The sequence below is a fragment of the Cnephaeus nilssonii genome (genome assembly GCF_951640355.1).
Source record: "Cnephaeus nilssonii genome assembly, chromosome: 11".
NCBI lineage: Eukaryota > Metazoa > Chordata > Mammalia > Chiroptera > Vespertilionidae > Cnephaeus > Cnephaeus nilssonii.
The window spans coordinates 33,806,103-33,826,497 of record NC_137082.1 but is presented as its reverse complement, the minus strand read 5'-3'; the positions used below and the strand labels follow the sequence as shown (position 1 = coordinate 33,826,497).

General features: G+C 43.9%; 1 protein-coding gene across 1 annotated transcript in view; it reads right to left on the bottom strand.

The window, feature by feature from the left end:
- Positions 1–4,995: 4,995 nt before the first annotated feature.
- The window catches only part of KIF3B (kinesin family member 3B), a 43,773-nt gene continuing 28,373 nt past the window's right edge, over positions 4,996–20,395 (bottom strand). Inside the window, exons 3-9 of the mRNA XM_079785202.1 lie at positions 19,756–19,857; positions 19,419–19,541; positions 19,193–19,311; positions 14,920–15,033; positions 14,182–14,287; positions 10,739–10,917; positions 4,996–10,067 (exon numbers count right to left, since the gene is read on the bottom strand). Of these exons, the coding sequence (XP_079641328.1) occupies positions 9,971–10,067; positions 10,739–10,917; positions 14,182–14,287; positions 14,920–15,033; positions 19,193–19,311; positions 19,419–19,541; positions 19,756–19,857 (840 nt within the window). The 3' untranslated portion in view covers positions 4,996–9,970. The remainder of the gene's footprint in view (positions 10,068–10,738; positions 10,918–14,181; positions 14,288–14,919; positions 15,034–19,192; positions 19,312–19,418; positions 19,542–19,755; positions 19,858–20,395) is intronic.

Sequence of the window (20,395 nt, the reverse complement as noted above, 5' to 3'; positions counted from 1 at the left end):
AAAGAGAGGGATAGAGAGCTAGAAACATCAATGAGAGAGAAAACATCGACCAGCTGCCTCCTGCACACCCCCCACCGGGGATGTGCCCGCAACCAATGTACATGCCCTTGACCGGAATCAAACCTGGGGACCTTTCAGTCCGCAGACCGACGCTCTATCCACTGAGCCAAACCGGTTTTGGGCAACTATGGGCCCTTTTTGACCATTGAGGATTCTGAGACCCCAGGGAGGTTAAGAAACTTCATCACCATAAAACTAGTAAATGATGAGTTCACAACCCAGCAGTCTGGGTCCAGTGCCCACACTCTTCACCACTACTCACACTGCCTCAGTAAGATGGCAAACAGAGTCCGCAGCACTTACTAAGGCCAAGGAACCTCCAGTCTGCTTGGCCCATTAGACACACTCTCATGTTTTCATGTTGTCTCTTAAACCTCACACCCACCCTGTGAAGTTACAGATGAGGAAACTGGATTCTAAGATCCGAAAAGAGTCAGATGTAGACAGAAGAGACAGAAAGTAGATGAGTGGTTGTCTAGGGCTTTGTGGTTTGGGAGGAAACTGGGAGTGGCTGCTAATGTGTACTTTTTGGGGTGATGAAATGTTTTAAAATTGATGGTGGTGGCCCCAGCTGGGTGACTCAGTTGGTTGGAGCATCAGTCGTGCACCAAAAGGTCGCTGGTTGGGGCACATGCAGGAGTTTTGGGTTTGATCCCCAGTGAAGGGCATGCAGGAGGCAGCCCAATGGATGTTTCTCTCCTCTCCTTTCCTCTCTCTCTAAAAGGTCAATAAAAACATATTAAAAATAAGAATAAATAAAAGAAACTAGATCATGAAAGGGGGGGAGGGGAGCATGGTACATGGAAGAAAGTGGCAGAGGTGACATTTCCATAGGCTTCATTTCAAAAACCTTGGGGCTATTGTTGCCTCTTCTTTTTCTCCCACCACAATCCAGTTATCAGCAATAAAACACATCCTAAGGCATGTTACCACTTCTCTCCTCTCCCACGGCTTGGTCCCCAGCCCCCACCTCTGGCCCAAACTACAGCCCCTCTTCTAAGCAGTCTTCTTGCCTGCCCCACTTGCTCTGTTCTCTACAAAGCAGTTAGAGGGATGGGGGAGGGGGAGGTTTTGTTTGTTTGTTTGTTTGTTTGTTTTTTGTTAATCCTCACCAAGGATATTTTTTCCATTGATTTTTAGAGAGAGTGGAAGGAGGGAGGAGAAGGGAGAGTGAGAAACATCCATGTGGGAGAGGACACATCAATTGGTTGCCTCCTGCACATTCCCCAACCGAATCTGCATCCCATCTGGGAATCTAACCTGGGACCCTTCCATGTGCAGGCGGACTCTCTAACCACTGGGCAACATGGGCCAGGGCTAGAGGGATCCTTTTAAAACATTCCTATCGGATTTCCCTCTTTTGCTTAAAATCCTTCAACAGTCTAAAAGTAAAATTCACTTATAATTCAGAGTTGGCCCCTGGCCACCTTTCCAACCTCACTGCCCACCAGCCACACTTGTCTCCTTATCCCCAATACACTCCCACCTCCAGACCTCTGCACTGTGGCTCCTTTTCCCTGGAATACTCTTCATTCAAGTTCCAGATACCCACACACTTGCTTCCTAATTTCACTCAGGACTCACTCTGCTCAAATATAACATCACCATTGCAAAGAAGCCTTCCCTGACCTCTCAATCTAACCCAAGCCAGCACCTCCCCCAGCTTGTCACTCTCTAACCCCTGACCTGCCTGTTTGCCTTCAGATACTACACAGCCTTCTGTTATCCATCTATCTCCACCACTAGAATGTGACATCCCTAGGAATGTGACATCCCTAATCTAGCTCTCTAGGACTAGAACAATGCCCAGAACATTGTAGATACTCAAAGAAATGAATCAATCTGATGCCGAAACCCTGGCTCCTCTTGCTGCTCCTGGGATAATCTAGCAAAGAGACTGATTATTGCATTTAACATGCTCCTTACTGAAATCTGCGACCCTCTCTGCACCCCGTCAGTACCATATCTGTGCTGATTACCTTGATTTGTACTTACTGGTGAATGGGGTAATTCCCTGCCAGACTAGGAGCTCTGGAAGGGCAGGGTTCTGAGCTGTAGGCCATGACACCTAGCACAGAGTCTGGAACAACATACGTAAATCTTTTGTTGACTGGACAAGGAAGATAAATTTCAAAACCAATTATAGAAGTTTAATTTCTCTGTTCCTAAACGCAGCAAAGGGATCTCCTTCCAGACCATTACCCTGAAAAATCCCTTGGCCGAAGTCAAGTTCAAGTGCTCCTTGGAATTCCTTGGGTGGTGAGCTGTGCCAGGGAAAGCTGCTTGCAGAAAGGAATTTGCCAACTGAGCCCTGAAAACCTGTGTGAACAGCAGGCAAAATTAAAGCTGTACTTAGTGAAATTGCTTTCTGCTTTCTCAGAGAATAATAGCACGGGAGGCTGGCAGAAGAAGAAAATGCTAAATTGAGGCGTGCTTCACTCCCACAGGAAAGAAAAAGGCTTCCAGGGCTCTCCTATCTGCAGGATGTGCCATGGAGTCAAGACCCTTCCTAGCCCAGTTCTCCTTTCTCCATTCCCATCACCAGCAAGTCCTCATGTGTTCATTCACATTCCCTTTGTCTGGCATGCTCTTCCCTCCTTCCCAAGTGGATGAAACCCTACCCATTCTTACAGAGCATGACTCAAATGCTTTACGAAGCCTTTTCCCACCTCTCCTGGCACATCCTTCCTTCCTCTGACAGAAAATGCTGTGCTGATCTGTAGGTTTCAGCACGTATCCAACCATCCAACTCCGGTGTCAGACTTGGAGAGGACAATAGGACAGTCCTTCAGGGAACTTACAGTCTGGTGGGGGAGACCAAAGCCAAAAATATAAATTGCAAGCTGGGAAAAGGAATAAGAAGGAAACAAGGTAAGATAAGGACACCATACAGAGGTGGAGATGGAGAGAAACCAGAATGGATGGTTGGGGAAGGCTTTTTGAAAGAGGTGACATTTGACTGATACCTGATGGATGAGTCGGCGTTAGCCAAGCAAGGAGTGGGGAAGGAGCCTCCAGAAAGAGGTTATAACACATGTGAAGGTGCCAAAGCATGAAAGCTGCTGGATAACCCAAAGGAGGTGTGTGTGGCTCCAGCTTCCGAGGGCTGGAGAGTGGTGTGAGGAGAAGAAGCCAGTCTTCTGGTAGTTCCTAAGCACTCTGTCCTCAGAAGGGCGGGAGTATTGTACTCCTCTCCATCCCCAGTGCACAGCAAGACACCTGGTGCACAACAGGCATTCAACAAGTGTCCTGTGGGCTACACTGTCCCCAGAGATGCAGGTGATCTCTTGCTCGGCCCATTTCTCCCACCCGAAAAGCAAGTCCCCAGTTGACTCATTTAACTGAAGCACCCAGGGACGGTTAACCACAAGACTGGTGACAGAAACAGAGGATGTAACAGGAGCAGCTGCGAGAGCTACAGTTATATCCTTGACGAATTCACTGGCAGGTGTGACCACAACATGGTCCTTGGAGACCATTCTGGGGGTAAACTTCAATCTGATGGCAACTCTAGTTCAGAGGGCCTACCAAAATCACATGTCCCAAAACAAAACCATCAGCACGGAGTTCAAAATATAGTTTCCGAGGTCAACTGTTTTTATTCACAACACTTCTGGCAATCAAATGTATGGGTTTTCCTCCCCGCTCAACAACCAATTCTCTGACTCTCCAGACACCAACTGCATATCCCACAGTTCTGGCACTACCTGGAGTTAGCACAGGTTAAGGGCTCAGACCCACAAGACTGCCCCCACTTCAGATGCCAGTCGAAAGTCCCAGATTGCCACTTGTACTTCTGACTATAAATTGGTTTGATAATTTAATATTAAACCTCTCCTCAGGTTTGATAACTGCTGGAATGGCTCACAGAACTCAGAAAAGGGCTTTAGTTACTATTACCCATTTATTATAAAGGATGCAGCTCCCAGGAAGAGCCAAATGGAAGAAATGCATAGAAGATGGGAGTGGGGGTGGGGGGAGTGGGGAGCCTCCATGTCCTCTTCGGACATGCCATCCTCCAATGTGTTGACCAGCCTGGGAGCTCTCCAAACCCCCAATGTTTAGGGGCTTTTTTTGGTGGTTCCATTACATAGCCATGACGAAATCATTGCTATTGGTGATTAACTCAATCTCCAGTTCCTCTCCCCTCCCTGGAGGTCAGGGGGTGGGACTGAAAGTTCCAAATCTCTAATCACAGGATCGGTTCCTCTGGCAATCAGCCCCCATCCTGAAACTATCTAGGGGCCCAACTAGAGTCACTTTATTAGAATAAACTCTGATGTGGTTGAAAGGGGCTTGTTAGGAATACCAAAAGATACTCCCATAACTCAGGAAATTCCAAGGGTTGTAGAAGCTCTTCAGGGACAAAGACCAAGTATTTTTCTTACAGAATCAAACAAGGTTTGAGTAGTTTCTTGATTTTTTATTTTTTTTTTTAACAATCCAGAAGATGCGAAGACAACTTGGTGAGTGGCAGGAATTTCCAAGTTGCTTAGCTTCCCTGCCTTGCACCACTGAATTAGCCCTTGGTCCAATGCTCATAATTCTTCAAATCATACTTTGAACTCTTGCTTTTTGGCTAATGGATTTTGAACTATTCTACACTAATAATTATTTAGGCTAAGCCAAGCTATGGTTTCTAACTCTTTTCAGAAAAGGAGGGTATAGGGACATTACACATAGCTTGAGGGTATCTTATGAAGAAACACAATTAAGAATCATTTGCCTAAGTCACATAGGCCACTATCCTCTCTGTGCTCTTTAAATACTAGTATCTTGTTGGCATTTTTTAAAGTCCTATACTATAATCTTTTCTACAATAGTTCTCCATGCTTCCCTCTAGTGAGTAAAAAAGGACTGCAGATACCTTCTTTTAAAAAAAAAAAAGTTTTAATTGACTTGAGAGAGAGAGAGAGAGAGAGAGAGAGAGAGAGAGAGAACCATTGATGAGAAACATTGATTGGCTGCCTCCTTCATGCCCCCTACTAGGGATCGAGTCCTCAACCAGGGCATGTGCCCTGACCAGGAATCAAACCAGTGATCACTTGGTGCATGGGACTATGTTTAAGCAACTGTGCCACACTGGCCTGGGCTGCAGCTATCTTCTTAGTAAAATTCTACTCCTCTGTTATATAAGGTCTTCACAAATGCTGTTCACTCTTTCACAAATTCCTTTTCCTCATTTCTTGTCTAGCTAACTCCTTGTTCTCTAGATAAGTGGTCGCCAACCAGTGGTCCGCGGACCACTGGTGGTCCGTGAGGTCTGAAAGGTTGGCGACCGCTGCTCTAGATCTCACTGTAAATGTCATTTCTTCAGAAGGCCCTTCTCTTATTTACCCACCAATCCGAATTAGGCTCCTGTTAGTCTCATATATCACTTCATGGCATTTATCATAATTTGTAATTAAACATTTGTGTGTGTTTGGTTAACACTTATCCTGCCTCTCCTTCCCCATTAAAGTACAAGCTCTGTGAGTTCAGGGACCATGTCAGTGTTGCCCACATCTATATATCCAATGCCCAGAATAGCATGGCGCATAGTAGGTATTCACCATATATTTGTTAATGGCTGAGTAGCTCAGTTGGTTAGAGTATGGTCCTGATATGCCAATGCTGCAGGTTCGATCCCTGATCAAGGCACATACAAGAAGCAACCAGTGAATGCATAAATAAGTGGAACAACAAATCAATGTTTTTCTTTCTCTCCCCCTCTCTGTCTGCCCATCCCCCCCTCAAAAATCAATTTTTTAAAAAATGCCAGCTTTTCTATAGAGGCCTAGGATTTTCTGAACATGATGTGCCCAATACTAGCTTCTAGTACCTTAGGATACACATTGTTCATGGTATCTTCTGAACACAGGGCTCTGTCACTGCAGCAAGTACATTTTAAATGTCTGCTCTAGTCCACATACTATGTGCTTGTTGCTTTAAATCATTGCTAATCCTCACAATGGTCCTGCAAGGCAGGGATTATCACCCCATATTACAGACAAGGACCCCGAGATTCACAGAGGTAAATTAAATTCCTCATAGTCACACGGTTAATAAGCAGACACAACCAGAATTCAGACCCAGACAGAGGCCAGGATCTGTGCTCTCTACTCAGTCCCTACATCTCAACCAGGAGGCACAGCCCCCCAGGGATATACTTCAGCAGGCCTGAGAATATGAGAAGTCACAAGACCCACATATGGCCCATTTCTGGTATTTCTTTTTTTTCCCCTAATGGTTAATAACATAAAATGTTTTTGTGTAAAAAAAAAATATTTTAAAGAATAATATGTAATACATTTAAAGAAATTTAAAAAACACACACAATCATTACAAAGACATTTCATGGCTGTTGCCTAGGCTGGTCTCAGGCACCTACTTGGAAAAACATGAAAAGCACTTACTTGTCACTCTGTCTTGCTTCATTTATGTCCCTTTATCTTGTTGCTCTATTTTTTAAATACCAGCATTCCAACTCAATCTTCATTTCCACTCCCACCCTCTTTTCACTAGAAAAATTAAAATGTTTAAAGAAAGTGGCAGTGTATCCGCCACAGAAATATCATTTTCAAAAGCATTAGTCATTTATGAGGACGCCTTTTTGTAGGTACAATAAATCTGATTGATTTTTATTACACATCTTAGTTTAGAATCACTTTTACATTCCTAGACAAAGAGATGATACAAATAAATATTAATTGTAAAACTTAGAGCCCCAAGTATTGGCGTGTTCTTTGTCTAAAGGTAGCCAAAGAGAAGGTCAAGATCAATATTAACTCTAAAGAGCCATAAAGCCCACTGCCTCCTTCCTGCACCAGGATTACTCATTTCATAAATAACCTCAAAAGCATTTCATTGAAGAAACAAGGGCAAGGAGAAAGGTGGCAGATTTCTGAACAGTACAAGACAAAACCTTGTGAGATATACAATAGCCAGGCCTACTATTCTTATCCAGTTCCCTCTGAGCATTTTCATTATGGCTTTTAGAGTATATTAATAGCCCCATTTTCGCCCACTGATGGTGTTCAGATGGCCCAAGGTGTTACTTGCAGTGAGCCTTGACCTCTAGTGGGAAATGTGAGGCAGAACTGATATCCCATGTTAACAACAGGGAATTGACACTTCTCAGCAACTTGGCAACACTTTTACATTCAGTGAGGGAGGACTTACAAGAGTCAGACAGGAAAAGCAGAGAGCAGCCCACGGCCCACGCCTGAGCTGCAGAACTCTGATGCCCTTGGTCATGGAGGTGTGGGTGGTGCAATTCAAGCAGCATGCAGGCAGGCATTCGATAGGGAACAATCCAATGTTAAGTCAGTCTTAAGAAAGTGCTTCATGCCTATGATTTCTGCCTTGAGTTCTGGATCCAGGGGTCTGGGAGACAGGTGACTTTAAAATATAAAGCCAGATACATTCCTAAATGATCAGAGCAAAAAGGTGCCTGATGAAGGTTGCACACAGTCTCAAACTCCTTCTCTCAGATGATCTTCTTAGATAGCGTTAGGTTGGCTTCCAGACTTCACTAACTGCTGCTGGCCCTCAGATGGCTTGGAACATTCTAGCCTGACTACAGACAGGGAAACCTGGTCCCTCAGTGGGCCTGGGAGGTCCTCCACACATTTGGCTCAATTGAGAGTCCAACACAGCAGCTTATGTTCTTCTATCTGCTCTATTCAAATATTTATCGGATCCACTTTGAGAGAAGAAAAGCACCGGAGACTGCGGGGGAAGGGACAGCTTCACCTCCACTCGGTGTTCTTCCACTTCGTTCACAGACCATCAGATGAGTACAAGGCAAGCTGTTTTACTAACCCTGCTTGTCAACTTAGCTTTCTTCTTTTGCCTTCTTAGAAAAGCTCTATGGTCACGCAACCACCCTTGGTCAGAATAGCCACCTTGGGACATCAGCATTAAGGTATCGTGTTATCTGCAGTGTTCAGTTCTCAAATTTGCCAGATGAATATTTTCAGCCTATAGAATTCATACTAGCTTTGAAAAAATTGGGGGCAAGAGACAGGTGTAACTGGCAAAAAACCATCTTAGGCTACAACCTGGTCATTTGGTTCCTATTCAAACAGGTAAAGTCTTAGTAAATAAGAGAGAAGCAGGGTTTAATCCCAAGGAAGATGAGGGAAGGCTCCTTTAGGCTCTGGGAATTACTGAAAAGGACCCTGGGTTCAGAAAGAATAGTAACTAAAAAGGAGATAAGCTGCCAGATGACAGGTCTCCATTTGCAGAATGCTGTGACATTGCACTTAGTACCTCCTCTTTCCCACAGGTTCTGATCCAGAAATGTGCCCTGGGAACTGAGCAGCTGAGTTAAAATATAACTCAAGGCCCACCTGAGTCGCCACCTTCCTGAGGCACCATGCCAGCAAGGTACACCAGTGAGGCAGACCTGGGGACTCACACTGTCCCCTCAGGCTTGGCTCGTGGACTGACACCCACGTGGGAGTGCTTCCAACCTGGATTAGTCATTCAATGGGCCTTTAATACAGACAAAGGCAACAACTGTACATTAGTGTATTTCTAAAATTGGGCAAGTTCTTGGTCTCTATCTTTCTCTTACAGACACACGTGGACACACTCAAAGGACATAGGCACCATTGTGCTTGCACATCCACACACACTTATGAGTGTTTCTTGGGGGGAAAAGGAGTAACAGTCACCTAATGACCAACATAAAATGAAGCTTTGAATTTCAATACAAAGAACTAAAACTTATAAACCAAACTAGTATATGTAAACGGGGAATTTCTAACTCTCCTCTGAGCCTATACAATCACACAGCACCTCCTAGCCACCACTTTAGGTTCTGCCTGGGAGAGCCACCATCCTAGGATTTGGTGAGTTTCAGCTGAAGGCAGGCAGGTTCATTTGCTCCCACCTTTGTCTTCCCTTCACACTGCACTGAGCCGCATGTCTCTGTCTCTGCATCTGCCCAGTACCCTTATGCTCTCTACGTAAATATGGGACAAAATGGTTCAGAAGTGCCACCATATGTCTCATTCCCCCTACTTTTGTCCAAACAGAGAAGGCAGAGCCAGCCTCCCTTCTCCCACAAAACAGGCCCACTGTAGAGCATGCTCAGGAGGCAGATGGGCCTAGGAAGGATGCTCAGAGTACACACACTTGGCTAAAGATGGTGACAAATGAAGAGTAAAATGACACGGTGTATGGACATGGCATCAGCTTACAGATTTATGTCTTTGACAGGATGGTCATGGTTTTGAGGTTTTTAAAGAAGCCTTTAAACTCTCCAAGGAGGCAAAGGGAATGTGATTTCTATTGCTTCCAACATTAACCCCTCAGGAGAGAAATTGGTAGCTTCCTTGGAAAACATTTCCTCATTCAGCAGATCCCAAAGACAGATCCCCTTCTTACTGAGGAGCATGGATCATGCCCACTGGGAGTTTGGGTCCAAATGAGATTTCTCATTTCAACCTACAAGAACAAGCACGTATTCAAGTTCTAGGGCTTTCACTTTTCAACCTCACTGCTATTTTATCCTGAGGCTCCAAAGACTTGGTCCTGCTAAGGTGACTCCTGATTCTGCCCTTTTGTTCAACAAGAAGGGAGCCCAGTGTAAAGAACAGGCTAGAAAAGGAGAGGGGAGAAGGGAAGGGAGAAGGGAAGCAAGGTCACTGGTCATCCTCTTGCTTTCCACTTCGACTACCGCACTTTACCTTACCCATGCATATCTGAGATGCTAATTAAGGGACGTTGCCCAGAGGAGCTGAATGCCAGGTCAGGACCAGCACCTTTCAGCCAGATTAAGTTGGATAATCTGCAAAGAGGCCATCGCTTCTCCCCAGGGGAATGTTCTGAGTTTGGGCTGGAGTCGTCTCTGCAGGTATTTGCTCAGCTCTTTTCTCAGAAGGCAAATGCTGTTTAAACCCCAGGAGAGCAGGAACTGGCTTTACTTTGGAACCAGCCCCCGAGACTGTGGATAAAGCTGAGATGCAGGGGTTCCTGAGGAAGAGGAGGAGGATCCCGACTTCCTTCCGCTTTTAGGCCTGCAAAAATCAAGCACATGTTCACATTATTATATGTCCCATCTCTGTCACCAGCACAGATCAGACTCCTTTCCCGCCAAGTGCCATTAACATTTCCAGGTGCCCTCTCGCCAATGGCCTTTCAGCTGTAAATCCATGAGACTGGCATAGCCCGACCCTCTGCACATGGCCAACACAACCTGCCAACCAAGGAGTGAAACCTCACGGAAGGGACTCTGATTCTCAGCCATTGTTCTTCCATTTAAATCAAATCTTGACTGTCTTCTCCAAGGTGGCAAAAAATATTAAGTTTCCAGGAAGAATTTCTTCCATTTTTGGTTTTACACCCAGTTGTTTCCTTAAACTTCTAATCCAAAATTTAATATGGTAGAATTTCTAATTTAGCACCAAATTAAGTCCCTGGTACCTGGTGGGAACCAAAGAACTGTCCCGTTTCTCTAGAACACATGCTCCTTATCGTAGGAACCAGGCACATTCGGCATTCTGGTATTCAGTCTACCTGGCATAATGCCTGAACCATCAATATTTGTGTAATAAATGAATAAACCCAGGAGTAATATGGCACTATTTTCTGGTGTGTCCTGTAAAGCATTTTATGATAAACAAGCACTCTTGCCACCTGCTACTTTCATTTGTCCTTGTTCAAACATAGGTCATCAAGAGCCACTCACCTGGTCTTGGATTTCTTATTTGCAGTACTTTCAAAGGATGATGCATCCACCTGTATTTCATCTTCGTCCTGCAGAGCTGCATCCAATGCCGCCTGGACTTTGGGGGCAATGGCAGGGCCCTCATAGTCCCTGGTGGTCCGGCTGGGCATGTCCAGCTCTAGCAGCACAATGTTTTCTGCCTGCAGAAGCACAGCCATAACCAGCAAGGTTGGTTTCCAATCAGACACAGAGAGTACAAGCAAAGTAGACCCCTTCCAAAAGCAGAACTGCAAATTGCTTGCTACTCAGAGCCTACCAAGTACCTGCCTAGAAGTGATGTAGTTTTACAACATTTTTCCTGGTGGGATTACAGATGCTTTTTATTTTCTTCTATAGGCATTTCGCTATTTTCCTTTAAAAAAATTTTTTTAAACAATGACCATATATTATACCCTAAGGGGAATAATAATAAATTAAGTAAAACCCATTTGTTGAAGAAAATGTAAAAATACAAAAAGGTATAAAGAAGAACATAGTAATCACCAATAATCTCACCACCTACAGCAGCTTTGATGAATGTTTTGGTTGCCAAGGGGAGGGGGCAGGTATGGTGTATGTGTGTGGAGGGTGTGTGTGGTAGTGTATGTGCATGTAACCACATTTGAAAAATCAGTTTGGAAAAATAAATAATAAAAAGAATAATCAGTCAGGGCCTGCTTCATAATTGGCCTTGTGGGGGGATTTCTTCACCTGCTACCCGGTGGTGGGCCTTTTCTGAGCTCCCACAAACCGAGGCAAATGCTTATGGGAAGAGCACATCCTGTCCTCTAGCTCCTCCCACTCAGCAGAGTTCAGGCCCCAGCACTCCAGAGCCGGTAGGAGGGGCCACTGGGAGGAGAAGGTGAGGAGAGGGAGTGGCTCTATTTCTCAAATTTATATATTTAGATACTGCTTAAAATTTCTCTTAATGGATTGGGTCTACTGCTAAAAACACCTGCGTGCCACTGCTTTAAATTCTACCTTTGGATCAGGTTAGCCTCCTGGAAATCTACATATTTGATTTGTAGGCTTTAAAAGCATGTTTTTGGCTTAAGACACGAAATAACCGGCAAGATATGCACCCCCAGAAACTGCGAGAAAAATGTTTCTGAGCATTCTGTCTGACACATCACTCATCTTACACTATATAAAATTCCATCTAATACATCTTTTTTGCTTTTGTTTTCTTTAATTTTAAATAACTCAGTTCCAGGAAGAACAGCACCTGAGGAGCTAATTCTAATCTGTTTCACTCTGGCTGCCAAGGGAGACTCAAATATATTTTAAATGAAAACCTTTCATTATCAAAATAATACAGGTTCCCCACTGATAGTTATAAAATACAGATAAGCAAAAAGAAGAAAATTTAAATTGATTGTACTTCTAATAACCAGGGATAACCAGTTCACATTTTGATATATTTTGCCCCAGATTTTTTTATTCATATATACACTTGCAGTACCAATCTATACTAATAAAAGGGTAATATGCTAATTAGACTGGGAGACCTTCCAGGAGACCTTAAGGACGTTCTTCTGGACAAAGCTATGGTGGCGGGGCCGAGGTAGAGGCAGTTAGAGGCCAAGAGGGGAGGGCAGTTGTGGGTGATCAAGCCAGGATGGGACAGCAGTTGTGGGTGATCAGGCCGGTGGGGGGGGGGGGCCCATTGGGGGTGATCAGGCCAGCGAGGGAGGGGCAGTTGGGGTTGAGCAGACCAGCAGGAGGGCCGGTTGGGGGCGAGCAGGCCACTGGGGAGGGCAAGTGGGGGCGAGCAGGCCAGCAGGGGGGAAGTTGGGGGCAAGCACGCTGGCACGGGGGGCAGTTAGGGGTGATCAGGCTGGCGGGGGGGCATTTGGGGGTGAGCAGGCCGGCGGCAGGGGACAGTTGGGAGCGAGCAGGCCGGCAGGCAGAGTGGTTAGGGGCAATCAGGCAGGCAGGCAGGTGAGTGGTTAGGAGCCAGCAGTCCTGGATTGCAAGAGGGATGTCCGACTGCCGGTTTAGGCTTCCTGTAAACCGGCAGTAGGACATCCTTCGAGGGGTCCCAGATTGGAGAGGGTGCAGGCCGGGCTGAGGGACATCCTCCCCCTGCCCCCCGCCACTAGTTGTTAACAATACATCATGTCTCCTGGTTCATCCACTTCCCAGCTATCTACTAAGGACTACTGCATCGAGTAGGTGGGAGGGTTTAGTACAGAAAGCAATAAAGCACTGAGTATAGTGTCTGGCACACAGCAAATGCTTATAAATAGCTCATCCAGTATTATTATATGTTTGGGTCATTAAACATGTCTTAATTATGGCACTTTAAATTACTTCCTGACTGACACGCATTATGTTAAATGGAAGTACCGTAACTTCTTTAACCCATTTCCATCTCCTATCACTGACACCAACATTCTTCCCAGTCTTCCCAAAGAGCCATTTTTGTTAATCCTCACCTGAGGATATTTTTTCCATTGATTTTTTAGAGAGTGGAACAGATAGGAAATGACAGAGAGAAACATCGATGTGAGAGAAACACACTGATTGACTGCCTCCTGCACATGCCGGGCCAGGAAGAGAAGCCTGCAACCAATGTGCCCTTGACCAGAATCAAACCCGGGACCCTTTGGTCTGCAGGCTGATGCACTATCCACTGAGCCAAACTGGGTATGGCCTCACAGAGCCATTTAAATTTTTTGTTTGTTTGTTTTGTTTTTATTTTTTATTGATTTCAGAGAGAGGGAGAAGGAGAGATAGAAGCATCAATAATGAGAATCATCGATTGGCTGCCTCCTGCACGCCCCCTACTGGTGATCTAGCCCATAACGAGAGCATATGCCCCAACCCGGAACCAAACCATGACCACCTGATTCATGGGTCTATGCTCAACCACTGAGCCACACCAGCTGGGCCCACAGAGCCATTTAAAAACTTATCGTTAATATTTATTGGCCATTATGGACCGGATGCTTATACTCTCCTCCTTCACTAGTCCTGATTTTCTAAATCTCATTCTATTTTTCCTTTTTATTTAGAATTATTTATTTTTTGTTATTTATTATTTGTTAAAATTGCTATATTAAGCCCAGCCAGCGTGGCTCAGTGGTTGAGCATTGACCTATGAACCAGGAGGTCACAATTTTATTCCCAGTCAGGGCATATGCCTAGTTTGTGGGCTTGATCCCCACTGTGGGACGTGCAAGAGGCAGCTAATCAATGATTCTCTCTCATCATTGATGTTTCTATCTCTCTCCCTCTCCCATCCTCTCTGAAATCAATAAAAAAATATATTTTCAAAAAATTTTGTTATATTAATTTCCTCAGGTGCCTCTGGAAAGAGTCAGTATGAAAACTCTGTGACTTTGCAGAACGGTGCCTGAGCGTTTACATGAGTCTAAACTCCTCTAAAAGAGAGGAGAGGAAGACAAGAACAATCTTCTCACCCTATATCGGGCCTCTGGACGAATCATCATGGACATTCTTGCATGCTGGCTCAATGGTCTCTTATATCCCACAGCTGAGACGGGCCGCTTCATCATCTGCTGATTCCTGGAAATGCACTGCAGTGGTTAAAGACCTGGCTGGCGTGTGGTCCACAGCCCCAGGATCGGTCCTGTGGAACCAGCACTCAGAAGACTCTGAGCCTGCGTACAGAGAACCTGAAGCAAGTGACTCCCTGGATTGAGGGCTGACATGGAAATGACACAGGAGCTGCTTCTACTTTCTGCTTGAGTTGCTTTCTGAGATGGCAGGCATGAAGCATAGCTGTCAACACTCCCCACCCCTGGGTCCTTGGCAGACATCTTCCATTTTTCCAGCAGGACCCAGACTTATACTGAGAGTCCTTCTCAAAACTGTGTCAGACCGACACACAAGATAACACCTGCATACCGCCCCTCATCTGGCCTATCTTGATTCACTTGATAGCTGGGGAAGCTGACATGAGGAACCTAGGAAAGGTCATTAGTTCACTGTGACAAAGTCTCCCGGTTCCTAATACCGTACTCATCAAACTTTTATCTTGTGGAACTATGGCCATCACAAAAGCAGAGATGCAACTGGTTCCAACTTTAAATGAATGAAACTGCGTTCTTACCATACCCCTCTGGCCCAGTCCAGCTTATCAACATTCCTTCCCTCCTGCCCACCTTAAAGTCTACTGAAAGTCAATAGTGACTTACTCCAGTCTGGTTATAGGATGTAGTTTCCAATGATCTTCCTCTTCATCAAAGAAGGATCTATTCATAATTTTACTTTTTTCTTCCAGGGGGATAAAGTTTTCTATAATAAGATGCCTGTAAGAGCACACATACAGGGATGAATACAGATAGAGAAGGAATACAGATGGAGTGTTGGCTATCTGGTCCCACGTGTAGTGAGTAATCAGATAAGTCAAGTTACTCAGCAAACATTCACTAAGCAGGTACTATGAACCTGCCATCATACAAAGAACTGGGATACAGACATGAATGACACTTGGTCCCTGCCTGAGACAGAGAGGTAACGGTACAGCACTCTTAGGTATAACGTGCTGACAGTGGTCTGCCCTAGGAATATGGAGAGGTCACTTCTACCCAAGGAGAAGTAGCTTGAGGAGCTGAAAGAACTGAAGAGGGAGATGATGCCTGGACTATACTGGAGTGCACCTGTGCTATTTGAAGTATCTTTTGGAGGAACACTGGTACTGCTAACCCAGCTCATTAACTTCCAACATGCTGAAAACAGATTAGAAATTAAACTGCCTTCCTCCAATCCCCTGGATTGTTGCCAGAGATGGAAAATTTCACATTCTAATCACTAGGACAAAGAGTAGAACCAAATATTTCAGTCCCTTAGACTTCTCAGAATAAAGACCATTCCTGAGAAGAGTCTGTGTCCGAAGCCAGGGAACATGGCAAACAATGAAAGAGGAGCCCACTGGGTTGTGTCTCACCATGGTGATGACTATCTCCTGCCACATTTCTGCATTCACTCTTTCAAAACCTCAGGACAGAACAATGCCAAAGGGGTGTTAACGTGAGAGAGACGCACAACAAACACCAGAGGTGAAGGGTACTGGCTATAAAAAACAGATGGACTCACTGTTTATTCAAAAGAAGTAAGAGCTAAAAATGCCTTCATTAGGGGAAAAAAACAGTATTCTGGAGAGATGAAATTTTCTCTTCATTTTACTTGACATTTAAGAAATTATTTTTCATAACATATATTTGTGTTTTTTTTTAATTTTAAAGGGCCTATTTACACATTGGAAATTTTGAAAAAATATCATTACACACAATTTCACTATTCAGAAATAGCTATTATTAATATTTGGCATATTTTGTTCTGATGTTTTTTTCCAGGTGTGCATACCTAGAAAGAGGACTGATACATACATTTAATATTTTTTAAATTCAACCCTTTAAAAAATTATTGATTTTAGAGAGAGGAAGAGAGAGAGAGAGAGAGAGAGAGAGAGAGAGAGAGAGAGAAACATCAATGTGAAAAGAAACATCAGTCAGTTGCCTACCGTATGCTCCCTGACTAGGGATCGAACCAGCAACTTGGGCATGTGTCTTTACAGGAATCTAACCTGCCACCTTTCGGTGTATGGGATGACACTGTAACCAACTGAGCCACATTGGTCAAGGCCATTCATTTCATTTTAAGGGCTCCTTTCAAAATTTAAAATGTGGTTATTAAAATAATCCCTTTGAAAAGTTCTTCTTTAAAGAAAAAGTCCAGCTAATGCTGTGGTGGAAGGACTGATATAGAAAAACATCATTTTGTAACCCCTAATGAAATAAAAGATCCAGACAAAGATCATTATTGGCTGAAACCATTAGCTCAATGGTTTTCAAGCCAAGCTGCACATTAATATCATTTAGAGAGTTCTAAAAAATATCTTGCCCAGATCTCATGACAGATCAATGGTTCTCAAAGTATGTTCACCGAACCAGCAGGAGCAACAACTAGACCTTGTTAGAAAGGAAAATTCTCAGGCCCCATCCCAGACGCCGAATCAAACTTTCTGGGTATGGGGCCCAGCCATCTGTGTTTAACAAGCCCTTCAGGTGATTTGGTGCCTGATAAAGTTTAAGGACCCTGTCCTACAGCAATTAAATAAAAATCTCTGGGGTGGGGCCCAAGAATCATTTTATAAACTCCTGAGATGATTTCTATGTTGAGAACCAGTGTTTTAGAGCTAGCTTTCAGTTAAAGGAAAATAGGGGAGACAGAGACACAAATTAGACAATTCCATGAAGAAGCAGACCAACCAATCCAGAATGTGAGCTATTTCTACAGGCTACCTGACCCAACTTTTTCAACAAATTAACTAGGAGATAAGTTCTTCACAGAGAAATGGATTGCTCCACATTAAAATAAAGTTAAGAGACATAATTACCAAATGCAATATGTGGTCCACATATAGATCTGAATAAGAACAAACCGAGAATATCTGAATATGAACAGGGTATGAGAAAATACTAAGAAACTTAAAGTTAATTTTGTTAGGTAGAAAGACAATATATTCTATAAAAAATCAACTGTAGTACCCTGAAAGAAAATTAAGAAAACAATTCCATATAAATAGCATCAAAAATAGAATATTTAGGTTTAAACTTAACAAAAGTGCAAGTAGCTGTGCACTGAAAACTATAAAACAGTTTTGAAATAAAACAAAATTCTAAATAAATAGAAAGATATCCTATATTCATGGATTAGAACACAATATTGATAAGATGACAATATTTTCCAAATTGATCTACACATTCAACACAGTCCCTATTAAAATTACAGCTGGCTTTTTTTCAGAAATTGACAAGCTGATCTTAAAATTTATACGGAAATGGCCCTGGCTAGTAGGGCTCAATTGGTTGAACATTTTCCCATGCATCTAAAGGTCGCTGGTTTGGGCCTGGCTGACGTGGCTCAGTGACTGAGCGTCAGCCTATGAATTAGGAGGTCATGGTTCAATACCCAGTCAGGTTGTGGGCTTGATCCCCAGTGTGGGGCATACAGGAGGCAGCCAATCAATGACTCTCTCTCATCATTAATGTTTCTATCTCTCTCTCCTTCCCTTCCTCTCTGAAATAAAAAAATATATATTTATATATTTAAAAAAACCCAGAAAGGTCACCGGTTTGATTCCCAGTCATGTTGTGTGCATGATGATGCACCAGTGGATGTTTCTCTCTCACATCAATGTTTCTTCTTTCTCCCTTTCTGAAAATAAATAAAATAAATAAATAAATATACATATATATATTTTTAATTGATTTCAGAGAGAGAGGAAGGGAGAGAGATAGAAACATCAATGAGAGAGAAACATCGACTGGCTGCCTCATGCATGCCTCCTACTGGGGATTGAGCTGCAACCCAGATATGTGCCCTGACCGGGAATTGAACCAGTGACCTCTTGGTGCCTAGGTCGATGCTCAACCATTGAACCACACTGGCCAGGCTAAATATATATTTTTTAATTTATTTGAGAGAGGAAGGGGGCAAAAGAGTGAAGGAAGCAGAGAGAAGAGAGAGAAAGAAAGAGAGAAAGAGCGACAGAGAAAGAGAGAGAGAGAGAGAAAAAAATCAATTTGTTGTTCCACTCATTAATGCATTCATTGGTTGCTTCTTGTATGTGCCCTGACTGGGGACTGAAACCACAACTTTGTCATTTAGGTACAATGCTCTAACCAACTCAGATACCTGGCCGGGGAAAATATATATATTTTAAAAACTCACTTGTATACCTTAAATAGGTGAACTGTAAAATATGTGAATTATATTTCAATAAAGCTTTTTAAAAATTGCATTGTGGTCATGTATGTAAGTATGCAGGAGTGACATAACATGAGGTAAGGTTTGCTTTAAAATATTTTTATGAAAGATGACAAAAGATGGTTTATCATTGAATTTGGGTGATGGGTATTTGGGTGTTCTCTATACCATTCAGAAAATTCTAGTTAATAAAAGATTCCTTCTTATCAATGGATAAAGGTGAGGCCAGAGTCCTGAAAGGCTTTAGGAAGGCAGAGTGGAAGGAAACTTGAAGATCATGTAGTAAAATCATTCCGTTCACAGATGAAGTCCATAGACAGAAAGTGACTTTCTCAACAATAGAGGACAAAGTGACAGGAGATGAGCTGGAGAGAAGGGACCCTGTCCTCAGGGAAGTATTTCTTTTTTTAAAATATATTTTATTGATTTTTTACAGAGAGGAAGGGAGAGGGATAGAGAGTTAGAAACAGCGATGAGAGAGAAACACTGATCAGCTGCCTCTTGCACACTCCCCACTGGGGATGTGCCCGCAACCAAGGTACATGCCCTTGACCAGAATCGAACCTGGGACCCTTGAGTCCGCAGGCCGACGCTCTATCCACTGAGCCAAACCGGTCAGGGCTGGAAGTATTTCTTACTTAACAAACAACAACCCAGCAAGTGGCTGGGGGGTGCCATGGAGGGCCCAGAACTTACTTGAGTTTCAGCTCCCTGGTGAGCTCATTCTGAGTCTGCTCCAGCTCCTGCCGCTCCTTGATGTGCTCTTCTTGGAGGTCATGGATCTCTGCCTTCACTGCCTGAAGCTTGGAGAAGAGCTGGAACCCCGGGGAGAAGCAGATGAGGAGGGTGGCCCTCCAGACAACAAGCTCTCCCTTTCCCCCAAGTCTCAAGACACCTCTGCCTGGCCTGGTTCCTTTTATACCTTTTTGAGTTTTTTGGTCTTGATGTCCACCTCTTGCTGCAACGAGCTGTAGGTCTCTTTGAGTTCTAAGGTCTCCTCATCTCGACTTTCCATCTGTTGCTGGATTTCTCTTTCTCGACGTTTCTGAGCAACATTCCAAAATTCATCAGCTTGCCTAGAGACAATCTCTACACAAGAATATAGGGCAGGGCTGCTCCAGATCAGAGTCTCCCACTAGGAAGGGGCTACCACAGCTCATTTCCATTCCCTCTGAAGAGTCTAATACAAGAGATATTTGCTTTGTAGCATTAATGTGCCTCACCCTCCACATTCTCCCCAAACACGAATGAAAAGTTACCTGCTCTGCAATTTCCTGCCGTTTTTGCTCCAAGATTTTCTGCTGTTCGTTGGTATGATCTACTATATTTTTTCCTCCAACAAGCAGCTTACTCTCCATGGCCTGAGAAAAAAGTAGAATCCATCTTGTGAATGGTCTCCCTCAGAATGTATCTTCTCAGAGGAGACTCCTAGGAGCTGCCTCTCCCTCTTCCTGGACTGAGGCAAAGGGGGTGGACTCCGGAGAGAAATATATTGTGTTCAGCTGTGTCTTGCTCATCACTGCGATGGGGCTGAGGGGACTCCACCTTGGAAATACAGAAGATACATCTTCTCCAGACATACACGAACTTCGGCTTTCTTTTAACAAAGAAAAATGTTTCAGTGTGAATAGCAAAGCTGAGAGTCCACTGAGGGCCACAGACAAGTAAGCAGGTTCTTACTTATGGGTCAGAAGCCATCATGAGGGAAAAAAACAAGTAATAATGGGAGAGGCACACAAGAGGGAGAGAATTCGGGCTTTTGGAGGGAGTCAGGAAAAGTTCCCTGTCTCAGAGACATCTACACGAGTGCTGAAGTAAAAATAGAAATCAGCCAAGAAAAAAAATTTGTGTGAGAGGGTAGGGTAGGGTAGGGAGTGGTGATACATGAAGTTGGCAAAG